General features: G+C 44.4%; 1 protein-coding gene across 2 annotated transcripts; it reads left to right on the top strand.

Annotated features, from left to right (window-relative positions):
- The first annotated feature begins 2,616 nt into the window (after nucleotides 1–2,616).
- Nucleotides 2,617–9,237, top strand: adamts1 (ADAM metallopeptidase with thrombospondin type 1 motif, 1). Of its 2 annotated transcripts, none has more exons than XM_042404848.1 (8): nucleotides 2,617–3,824; nucleotides 4,736–5,076; nucleotides 5,197–5,329; nucleotides 5,463–5,920; nucleotides 6,105–6,291; nucleotides 6,542–6,720; nucleotides 7,017–7,192; nucleotides 7,302–9,237. In XM_042404848.1, the coding sequence occupies exons 1-8, from the start codon at nucleotides 3,200–3,202 to the stop codon at nucleotides 8,041–8,043; spliced, it is 2,841 nt and encodes a 946-aa protein (XP_042260782.1). In that variant the 5' UTR covers nucleotides 2,617–3,199; the 3' UTR covers nucleotides 8,044–9,237. The 2 variants fall into 2 exon arrangements, with proteins under 2 accessions (XP_042260782.1, XP_042260783.1); XM_042404849.1 differs by lacking the exon at nucleotides 2,617–3,824 and adding an exon at nucleotides 4,303–4,324.
- The last annotated feature ends 3,036 nt before the right edge of the window (nucleotides 9,238–12,273 follow it).

The raw sequence follows: 12,273 nt of genomic DNA, 5'->3' as shown, positions 1-12,273 counted from the left end.
ACATGACTGTTTCATACCAGTAGATGTAGCTGAGAGGCCTTATATTCATCATTCAGACGAGCCTTGTTCTTGTTTGTAGCATCTCTTCAAATTGAGCAAAAGACTGCTGCTGAACTCAGTAAGTATACAAGAAGCAGTTTGAATTCCCAGTGATCATACGTGCCATAAGAAGAAAGCTGTCAGTTCAAAGCAGCCATATAAAAGGTTTTTTTAAAATGTTATATTAAACCATTAACACTCTCACAGTTGAAGCTATGCTATAATTTAATACTCAGGCCTGATGCAAGGACTCAAACTGCACTATTTAGCAGTTGTATGCGATGCTTAGTGTCCAGTGTCATCATACACTCACTCTGCAAACTTGATAAGACTAACTCTATCAGGCCCTAAGAAAATCTATAAATGTAGCTGTGTAGAAGAGAAAACAAAAAATTAAGCATATCGAAGATTAAATTTGACTTCATCATATCACAGCTACACATTGACTATACAGAAACAGATTTGCAGTTGTTTTACATTTGCAGATAATCTGTAAATAGTAATGTGCCTATTAATCTATATGATATGCCCACGTCTTTGAATAACCATTGTTGCAGATAACTACACAGATACTAAGTTACATATGACAGCAAGGCCAATGTTACTATGGGGTCCTTTGCCACCTAGATACAGCTCCATAAGTATTTACCAGCAGCAGAAACATGCCTTCAAACAATCACAGATACACTTATTTCCTTTACTGACATCATTTTAATTATTACTTTCACATTTATGATAATATTCTATGACAAAGTGTTTCCAATTGCAGTTTCTCTGCAGTTTTAGTTTCATGTCATAGTTGGAAAGAATATAAAAGGCCTTAAATGGGTCAGGATGGTACTTAATTGAGGTTCAGTTCACTACCGGTGGCAGATAAGACGAGCAGTATGGGCAATGGAGTTAAATTAACTCTGCAGATGTAAATTATGCAGTTAGTTTCAAACCTAAGTGGACAAATGCTTTTTGAGCAGCATTTTTGTTTGCACTGTTTGTCACAGACATCAACGCATATTATCACATGAAAAAGTCAACATTTTCCTGGTTCATGTGGCCAAAATCTTTACTGTTGCACAGACGGATTGTGCATCAGCGTGGCCTGGTGTTTAAGGTTAAGGACTTAAGATCCAATTGACAAAAGTCAAAGTGTCACTGTTATTTTGAAGTCTGGACCCAGTGTCATCTAAAGACAAAATGGAATAAGAAAGTTCACAATATCTCAACTCTATCTAAATATTGTCCATGTGGATGCCATGATCAGCACCCTCAAAAACAGGCATCATTCTACACTCAATACAGATACATTACTGTACCAAGTTTGCCTCCCTGCGGCCAGTGGCTCACGGCTTGCAGCTTTACAAACCTTCATGTGTAATACAACGGCGCCACCTGTCGGCTAAGCTTGTGATTTGTCAATCGAGTCTGGTAAAATCACTGCAGCAGTCATGGAATTTTCCTAAACTCTTGTCTACCATCTACTGGAGAATATTGAAATTGCAACTTTTCCTCTTTTCTGACCTGTTGCTTTTAAGGTGGACTTTCAAAATCTGTCCTCACACAGACTGATCAGTGATGTTTGCACTGAGTCAAAATGAGACACTAGAGTCGAAATAATGCCAGGAAGCTGTATGTAAGAGAAAAAAAACTGAGATCAATGACACCACACTTGCGTCTTCATATTTGTTATAGTATAATGTGATATTATATTCTGAACATTAGTTTATCATTATTTTCAGAGTCTCAAAATTCTGCTGCGATTTGAGCTATATAAAAATGATTTCTGTCAAAACATTGATGAATTACCTCAGTTTTTTAATATTAAATAGCTGTTCCTAAACCGTCTCTGACTTTTAAAAATTAAAAAAGTTTTTCTCTTTGCTGTGAGTGGAGTTTAGCTCATTTGTGATGTCTCTCTGTGCACTGCAGATAATGGATTTGCTGCTTTGCCAGTTATTTTTAATGAAACTCCAGTGTAAACTCTTCCTGTCTGTTGGAGAGGAGGAACGGCCCGGGCGGGCGGGGGAAGAAGCCGAAGGACAGGGGCTCTCTCTGCCTTGGTTTAAGCGTAGAGGCAGCCCGATGGAGGACCTGCTCCACCTTAAGACCTCAGAGGCCCCGCTCTGCTCCCTCTCCCCGGGGAGCGGAGCTGCGGAACCCGGCCACGGCGCACCACAGCCGGCTTGGCACGGAGGAGGTGAGTACGGCTCCCGGAGCCCTGGCCAGCACGATATGGTTACCATTCCCGACCTGCTGCCATCTCCCTTCTCCAGTTGCACTGACACTACAACACTGCTCCACATCAGCCGCTGCCTGTCACCATAATTTATGTTGGAATAGGCTTAATAAGCGGTATGTAGCTCACATATTAAGTCAGAAAGTGGAGCAATGCAACAGTGCAGAAGTTAGAGGTTTGGGGTTTTATTTTAGCCACTATATTATAAATGTAAGGCGCTTTGTGTGAAATTATCCATTGGTCTGTATGAGAAATATTAATGGAATATACAGTATTCAGTAATATTCAGGAGTTATGAGTGTATATGTACATATTGTGACAGACAAGCAGGGCTTGAAGAGGAAAACTTTTACTCTGCCCAAAGCTCTCTATCCTCTACAATGATTGATTATTATTGGCAACGCTCCAGGTCGCTGGTGCGTTTTCGTTGCGCACGGGATTTGGCCCCTCTGAGATCAAAGGGCCCTCAGGAAGGGGTGGTCCTGGGGCAGGGGGATATATAGGAGGGACCGGCTCAGTTCTGACTGCAAGGCAAAAGCAGACAACAGACCAGACGGGTCAGCAGAGCTAAAACCTGCCCCCGATCTCAAAGAGAGAGCTAGAAACTGAGACATCTGCTGAGTTTTGGAGAAGGAAAGATTGAGAGAGACCTGTTGGAATTTACTGCTGAGATCCAGCTTTTATTTTCATTTAATGAAAGGACTTTTTTTGCAACAAGTCAGACCTGCACATAACTTTAAATGAGTTTTGCACTGGATTTGATCCCTTTTTAGATTTTTATGCGTGTGCGTAATTTTGGGGACAGTTTTGTGGAAGTTAAAGTACTTGGGGGTTGTAGCTAATAGTGGAAACCCCTTTAAAGGATTTTACTTGTTTTCTCGTAGAGACTTTATTATCAATTTCTCTTTCCACTTGTCGGATTTCAGTTATATGATGTGGTTTTTACAAGTTTCCATTGGTTTAATCGCCGCTCTGTGCGTCGGCGCGGCGCACAGCGCCTGGGAGGAGAGCACCGTGGTGCCGGTCAGACTAGACCCTACGGCCCGGTCCGAGAGCGAAACCGAAGCGTGGCGGACTCTCTCCACAGAGGAGCAGGAGAAGGAGGCGGAGATGAGGGTGTACCGGTTGGACGTATTTGGCAAGGAGCTGATCTTGCAGCTAGAGCCTGACCAGACCTTCTTGGCGCCGGGTTTTGTCTTCCACATTGTGGGGAGTCCCGAGTCCGAACCGACACAGGAACCCATGAGCGGATCCGAGCCTGGTTGTTTCTTCTCGGGCACGGTGAACGGAGAGGAGCACTCTGCCGCTGCGCTCAACCTGTGCCACGGACTCAGGGGCGGATTCTACTTTCAGGGTGAAGAGTACTTTATTCAGCCCCTTAACTCCAGTGACTTTCAGGGTAATGAGGATGATGTCCACACGATTCGCCGGAGAGGTCAGGCAGCTTTGGCTGATGAGGGGAGCTCCAAGTGTGGGGTCAACGAGGACGAGGAGAGGGTGCCAAATAATCTGGAGAAAGAAGCCAAGCGCGGAGCAGCTAATTCAGACCAGACAGGTAAGGCTGCAGAAATATTATGCACATTTTACACGTTATTATCTATTTTATAATAGACTGAGTTCAAATTCTCAGACCAGCGATGATACAATTGGCCAAGGAAACACCGAGAAAGTGATTTATTTACTCTATAGAATATCATGAAATTCATTCAGTAAACAATAAAAATACTTATCTTATATACAAGTCACTGACTACAATACATATGCTGACCCAACTACAATCAGCTGAAGTTGTGCCGGGATGCACAGCATGAGCAATGGAATCAGCTCTCTTTTTGACAGCGCCGTCTATGCACTGCCAGAGAGGAGGAAGGGAGGGGAGGGGAGGAGAGGAGAGAGGAGAAGAGGAGAGGAGAGGAGAGAGGAGAGGAGAGGAGAGAAGGGGCATACTTTTCCGAGAGGAAAGAGAAGGAGGAGGGACGGAGGGAGGGGAGGGGAGTAGCGGGGTTGGGGCCAGCCACAGCCCGGCAGCGCTGAGACATGTAAACTCGCCTCCTGGTACAACTCGCACCGGCAGACATTTTTACCTAGAACGGATTTTCTCCCTTTGCCCTTTCTCACTCGCATAATTTTCCGCCAGAAAAGGTCATTTTAGGAATGTGGACCCAGAGGAGGAGGAGCCGCCGGTGGTATGACGCTGAGTCACTGCAGCCAGGCTCCTCCAGGCACATCCGGAGTTCTCTTTAGAGCCTCTATCCTTCTGAAAAAACTGAGCCTTTGTTGCTCCTGTTTAGAACACTGACACAGTTTAGCAGTGGGGAGACTGTTCCAGATATAGTGAAAATCTAAAATAAGTCCAAAAAGTTACAGTGCAAGCAGAAATTAGTACTGAAACCTGATATCAACTCACATGACCTAAGAACCTGGTTTGGTCTGACCTCTCTCTGTCTCTCTTTTCCTTCCCCTCAGCTCACCAGAGGACCAGGCGTTTTGTTTCCACCCCTCGCTACCTTGAGATCATGCTGGTTGCCGACCAGTCCATGGCTGAATTTCATGGTGCCGGGCTGAAACCCTACCTTCTGACCATCATGGCTGTTGCTTCCCGCCTCTACCGCCACCCCAGCATCCACAACTCCATCAGCCTGGCAGTGGTGAAGCTGCTGGTGGTGTACGAGGAGGAACGAGGCCCACAGGTGTCATCTAATGCTGCCATGACCCTCCGCAACTTCTGCCAGTGGCAGCGACAGCACAACCCTCCAAGTGACCGCCACCCTGAGCACTATGACACTGCCGTGCTCTTCACCAGGACGGTAAGTTGGAGCTTAAAAATAATAAGTGTGTTAAGACAGAGAAACTAACAGAGAGAGAGCTAGAAAAAAAGCACTCAGTTGTATTCATATATTCATTTTTCTCTCTGTCTGCCCATTTAGGATCTGTGTGGTGCCCACTCTTGTGATACTCTTGGAATGGCAGATGTTGGTACAGTGTGCGACCCTGACAGAAGCTGCTCAATTATTGAGGATGATGGGCTGCAAGCAGCATTTACAGTGGCACATGAACTGGGTAAGTAGAAAATAGATCATGTTCTCGAGTGTGAGAATGGAAAAAAACTAAGCTAAAATGTATTAATCACATACATAACTTATTTATGGGACAGAGGTGCTCAAAGAACTGTTATTTTATGTCTGTGCTGCAGGCCACGTGTTCAACATGCCTCATGATGATGCCCAGCTGTGCTCTGGGGTCAACGGTGCCCACTGGGGCTCCCACATGATGGCATCCACTCTTTCCAACCTGGACCAGCAGCAGCCATGGTCCCCCTGCTCCGCCCTCATGGTCACCACCTTCCTAGACAACGGCCATGGTCAGTGCCTGCTGGATAAGCCAGTCAAGCCTCAGCCACTCCCCCAGCCCCTGCCTGGCACAGTCTATGACGCGGACCATCAGTGCCGGCTGACCTTTGGCGACGACTCCCAGCACTGCCCAGACCTGAGCACAACCTGTGCAGCTCTGTGGTGTACTGTGACTACATCCAATGGTTTGCTGGTGTGCCAGACCAAGAACTCTCCCTGGGCTGATGGAACACCATGTGGGCATGAGAGCTACTGCCTGGCTGGACAGTGTCTCACAAAGAGCCAAGCCGCCAAACACCAGGTAGGAATCAGAGTCAATCCAATCACACTATAAATGAGACTAAAAACTTTGCATAGTATAAAAGCAGTTAAAGCATTTCAGCATAGCATGTAGCAAAACTTGCTGATACCTACTTTTTTTTGCCCACTGTTGAACCAATCAACCTAGGTCAAAATTGTAATGGTCATGTGTCTGCTGTTTTCAGACTCCTGTCAATGGTGGCTGGGGAGTGTGGGGTCCCTGGGGCGACTGCTCTCGAACTTGCGGTGGAGGAGTGCAGTATTCTTTCCGTTCATGTGACAACCCTTTGCCCAAGAATGGAGGAAAGTACTGTGAAGGCAAGAGGATCCAGTACCGCTCCTGTAACACGGAGGCCTGCCCTGATACCAATGGTAAGAGAAAAATTAATCTGGGATAAGGATTTCCTCTTAACAGTTCTATACACTTTCTTGGAGGTTTATATTATGGAAAAAAAGACATAGCACCTTACAGTGTAGTTGTTTTTTGGTTTTCAAAGCAATAATTCCTTTATCTTAAATGTAGAAGTCATGTTTTGATGTACTTTGCACATTGGTGTGAAAGTTAGCATGCAGATCAGGGTAAATAGGCAATAAATCTGACCTTTCTCTGTCTCCTTCTCAGGCTTGTCATTCCGTGAGGAACAGTGCCTGGCCCACAATGACATGTCAGCCCAAGTGTCACTGGGTTCAGGCGAGGGTGTTGAGTGGGTGCCCAAGTATGCTGGAGTGTCACCCAAAGACCGCTGCAAGTTGGTGTGCCGGGCCAAGGGAACTGGATACTTCTTTGTCCTCAAATCTAAGGTGAGAGTTGCTAGATGCTAGATTATATTAATAAACTGTGTTTTTATGACTCTGTTTTAGAACGCTGTTAGAAAATTCTCAGGTGCCTAGTTTATCTCATATCAGTAATCTTACCTGTGCAGACCTGCAAGTGTAAGGATCAACTATTGTAATTTCCCTCAGCCCCTAGGCTACTGCCTTGCTGGGGAAAATACTTATACTGTATAATACTTTTTACCTTTAGACACAGACTCTTATATAACAGTCTTACTAGACATAACCCTAATGTTCCATCTGTGTCTCTCTGCTGCCCCCAGGTGGCTGATGGCACACCCTGCAGCCCAGATTCCACCTCAGTTTGTGTTCAAGGCCAGTGTGTCAAAGCTGGATGTGATCGTGTCATCGGCTCAAACAGGCGCTTTGATAAGTGCGGTGTGTGTGGTGGAGACGGTTCTACCTGCAAGAAAGTGTCAGGCTCTCTGGAGCGTGCCAGGTAAACATCTAGCAGCTTTTTAGTTGTACACAACTGTGAAGTCTTCATTGCATGTATGTCAAAATCAATTTCTATGGCTAAATCTGACCTCTGTCTGTCTCTGTTTCAGGCCTGGTTACCAGGATGTTGTAACTATCCCTGCTGGTGCCACCCATCTGGACGTCAAGCAACGTGCCCCTGGCAATGGTCGTCGTGATAACAGCTACTTGGCAGTGCGTCGCCAAGATGGTACCTATTTGTTAAATGGCGATTACAAGCTGATGACCATGGAGACCGACATCGCCATGCGAGGAGCACTGTTGCGATACAGTGGTTCCTCTGCCACTCTGGAGCGGCTCCGGAGCTTCGCCCCACTCCCTGAGCCCCTCACCATCCAGGTGCTGTCTGTAGGGGAGGCTCCAAGGCCCCGGGTTAAGTACAGCTACTTCGCCCCAAGACCCAACAATGCTGCTTCATCTTCCAACAACAATGGAGGCCGCCGCCCGTCCATCAATGCCATCCCAGAGGTGGGTGGAGCCGAGTGGACCCTGAGGGAGTGGGGTCCATGCTCCCAGACCTGTGGAGGAGGTGTGCAACAGAGAGAGGTGGTGTGTCTGGACCCTCAGGGTCGTCCCTCTAAGGATTGTCCAGAGGAGCTGCGTCCCCTGGCTTCACGCTCCTGTGCCTCCCAGGCATGCCCCTCCTGGCTTCTCGGAGAATGGTCGCTATGCTCCAAAACCTGTGGCCGAGGCTTCCGCAAACGCCAACTGCGCTGCATTGGCCATGATGGGCGCACGCTAAACCATGACAGCTGTGACTCCAAAGACCGGCCGCGACCCCTGCTGGAACTTTGCTATCAGAGTGCCTGCTAAGGACTGCTTCTACAATCTAACCTCCTTCTCTCCACCCAACTTTCAGAAAGACATCAGATAAAAACTCTGATCTTCGCTGCCTCCTTTTTCCTACAGACAATCTAAAGAGGCAGAATGTTTACATCTATGCTGCAGGTTTTCATGGGTTCCAGTTGATCCAACAGTCCCACATGACAATGGGTCCACAATGACTGCATCTGTAACTTCCAGTTTTTACCCTTTCCATTTTGGGGCCAGATGTTGAACTATAGTGGCACTGCCACCTGATTGCAGCAATAAAGACTGCATTCGGCTTGTTGCCTGTCTGGTTTTGAAGCACAGCAGTGGCACATTTTGCCTCCCATCAAGGAGAAGAACACATGGACATTCCTGATTTCTTAGAGCATGCTGCTTACCGTGCCAATGTCATGCTTGTGTGTGTGTGTGTATGTGTGTGTGTGTGTGTGTGTGTGTGTGTGTGAGAGAGAGAGAGAGAGAGAGAGAGAGAGAGCGTCTGTGAGACTGTATGTGTCAAATTTTTAATACATGTATATGATGTTTGTCCAAGCTGGGCTGGACAGACACACAAGGGTGGGGAGGGGGAGGTTATTGCAGAGTATATAAAAAACAAATGAAAGAAAATAACTCATATTCTACTTGCTAACCCCATCAGGTATGGAAAATAAGATAGCTCATAGTCTTTTTTTGTTCAAAATTGCCAGTCAACATTTTATTTATCACAAACCTGTAGCACTTCATCTTTGTTTTTGCCAGCGGCACATTGTAACATCCATTTGTCTCTAAATGCCTCAGTACATCGTACTTTGTCCTTTAGCCATATCTTGCCCTCGTCTACACAGCTTCCAATGAGGGAACATTTCAAAGACCAAAGAGGTGTGTGTGAGTTTGTGTGTGCCTGTGTGTGCGTGTGTGTGGAGACCTAAAGAGGGACTTGTCTCCTGCTACTACTTCATAAGTAAGTCTCTCCTGCCTTCTGCGAAGGCAATTTGTTTTTTTCTATCAAGTTTTTTTTTCCTCTTTTGTACAGAATATCCAAACATTATTTATTTTTGTACAGCCTGTTATATATAATCATGTGGCTTTTTAATATTATTTTTTATTTGTTATTTGTTATTGAGACCACAGAAGGAAGTAGAATATATAGAGTATTTATACAGTGTTATATATATATGGTCCTAGGTTCATGAATAAAGTATCACATTGAATTGTGCAACTAATGTCTCCAGAGTGGTTTGTCTGTTTGAACTTGGGAGGTACATTGATTTGCAGTTGCATGGGCACAAACACATACATGCACACATATGCACAATCCCACAATCTGCAAGGTGAATTTTCTTTCATCCCTTCACCCTCCTAATACTTAACAATGTAGTTTTGGAAAGATATGATACCCTTATCCAAAATGTGAATATCATCTTTTGTAATTCAGGTTTTGTCCATTAGATGGGAGTATTTCAACTTCCAAAATCGATCCACAGTCTCTAAACATTGTAGTCAAATGGCAGTCAAGTGGTGGTTTAGTTCATCTGCAAGGGGAGTAAAAATGAGCTACTGCGCCCCCCATCGTGGTCTACTGGAATTTTACATGGCCCAAGGTTTGCTGTGTGACAATATAATTAAACACAACCTAAACAAAATATCAGCTGAAATAATGACGATCCCAAAGCCATTTTGACACAAGACCCCTCCAAGACTTGGCCCTAAGAGCAGATAATAAAGTAGGACCCATCCATTTTAATGCCCTTATCATGTCAGTTGATATTTTAGCAGTGCATATTCCCAAGAAAAGTTACATTTGATCTTATAGTCACAGACCAATTGTCACACAGTGAACCTGGAGCTTTTGGGGGCCCCTGGGTCTGTAATCTAGCCTTGACCTTTTAAAGCTACATGGTGGCCTTTTGCAGGCGTATATGTCCTCTAATGATCTATTTGTTAGCCACATATGTACTTTGAGATTAAAGCTAACATAACATAAACATTTTGATTCCTCATTAACCTCTCTGCAAATCAATGAGGCCTAATTTATTATCGTCACCTTTTATCATCATTAAGCTAACTCTTTGAGTCTTTTTTAAGTAGTTTTGCAGTTATATGTTTGTCTAAAGCACATGTGGATTTGGGGTTGTTGGTTGGAAAATAAAGTTGCATTACATGGAAAAGACAGTAGGCTATATGACTTATATTCAGTGATGAATCAGTGTTGAATTCACTCTCTTCCCTTACAGACCGATGAAGCAGAAATAACCTTTAGAAAGCAAGTAATTTTCCTCAGATTATACAAATTTTGATTGCATCCCTGCTGAGCTTTCTTCTCTTTGATACTTTTGTGGATTTTTTTTTAATGCTCTGGACTCAGGCATTTCCCCTGACCTTTCTGGACCCCAGCTGGGACCAGACAATTACCCCCAGCCTTGTCACTAAAAGCTGGAGCCCGTGTGGCACTTCCTGTTGGGCCCTGAGGAAGATCGCCTCCCGCCTTGTCGACTCCCACTGCAGCACAAAGGAAATCATTATCCTGTAATTATGGATGGTTAAGAAGAAGATTGGCCATCTCTCTAATCTGCATAATAGCATAATGTGTCATTGGACTCTGTAAGCCTAAACTACTGATGTAGGCGAGGATGTATACTCTGTGTAATTTCATGACTTTAAGATTGACAAAGAAAAACACAAAATCGGGGAGGAAAATGTCACCACTAATATGTACGCCTGAAATTTAACATACTTTTTTACCTGCTTGTTTTTTCATGTCTCAGCGTCACATCATTACAGTTTAAAAGAAACATCTGGAAGGCATTATGAATCATCGCTGCTCAATGTGGGTGGCATTTCTGAGAACTAAATTATCTTCATCCTTTTGCCACCCTAGGTTGCACATAAAAGTTTGTTTAAATTATGGCATATTTGATCCAATTTTCAAACTTCAAAAGAACATTCATATTTAAAAGACCTAGGAATCTATTACAGCCAAAAGCATACTTCATTCAGTCTGTGCAATAGATGCCGTAGATGGTTCCAGGAAAATATCAATTATCCTTACACACATATAGTATGTATAATTTATGATCAAATGAAATCATATTAGGAAAATCCACTTCAATGGTCATTTCTACATTATTTCTCCAGTTAGGACAACTTCTTTACTGAGTATTTAGAACATATTGTTGTCTGAGGGCTATTAATTTTACATTAAACGGATATGTAGTCATAATTTCTCCAAAGTTAGAGCCAAATTCAGTTGTTGGATGGTGAACATTTATGGTTGCTGATGTTCGTGGGCTACACCGGGGGCCTTTCCAGAAGTATAATTTAGCCCTATAATTATCAGTTTCATGACTGTGGTTAAGTCAATGCAGGTCGGCACAAGCAGCTTTTTCAAAAGTATTCCCAGCACAGAGGGGAGTGTGTGTGGAGATGGTGGTCCTTAAATGTTGCTGGACAACAATAATATGCCTTAAATGACACTAGTTTAGCCAAAAACACCATGCACTCCTCCCTTCCACTATGGTGCCCTATCATGTCATTTTCTGTTAGTGTGGGGTAATGTTCCTCCCCTTCCCTGTACAATTGTCTGTAATACCTGGCTCCATATTTTTTATGAGCCACACTGAACACATTAATTAAGGAATATGCAGCATACAAGCAGAAAACTGAAACAGTTAAGGTCTTAAAGCTACAGTTTGACATTACAGGACCTATAAATTATGTGGTAAATCAGGGTGCTGCCTATTCCTACACATATTTTCAATTAAATTAGAACCAACCCTGGGGCAGCAGCCCTCTTTTCCCAGTTGCTAATCCAGCCTTGAGTGATCCTTCTCTAACTTTTTCTTCTCATGGTGCCCCCCAGCCGGAAGAGACAGGAAGAATCCTCTATGCTATATGAAAATGAACTCTCTTAATCATATCAAGTGTGTTTCCTTGCTCTTATGTGTGAGGGGTTTTGACATGATAACCGTGTGTTGCAGAAATATTAATGGGATGAAGTTTTCAAATTATTCCAACTCTGACATAATGGCTCCAGGACAGATTTAAACCCAAAAAGAAAGTAGGACGGTTCGTGTTGTTCGGTGTCTGAAAATCGTGAGTCGTGTGGAAGAGGGGTCGCCTTGGGTCATTACAGTCTGCTTCCTCTTTAGAGGTCGTGATGTTGACGGCGGCATGTGAAGCAGCGGAGGAAAGCGGCAGGTTGACGGGCACGCGGGGCGGCCAGCCCGCGCACGAGTG

Source organism: Thunnus maccoyii, chromosome 24, assembly GCF_910596095.1.
Source record: "Thunnus maccoyii chromosome 24, fThuMac1.1, whole genome shotgun sequence".
Lineage (NCBI taxonomy): Eukaryota > Metazoa > Chordata > Actinopteri > Scombriformes > Scombridae > Thunnus > Thunnus maccoyii.
Note: the sequence above shows the minus strand (reverse complement) of the source record. Positions and strands in the feature narration are given on the sequence as shown.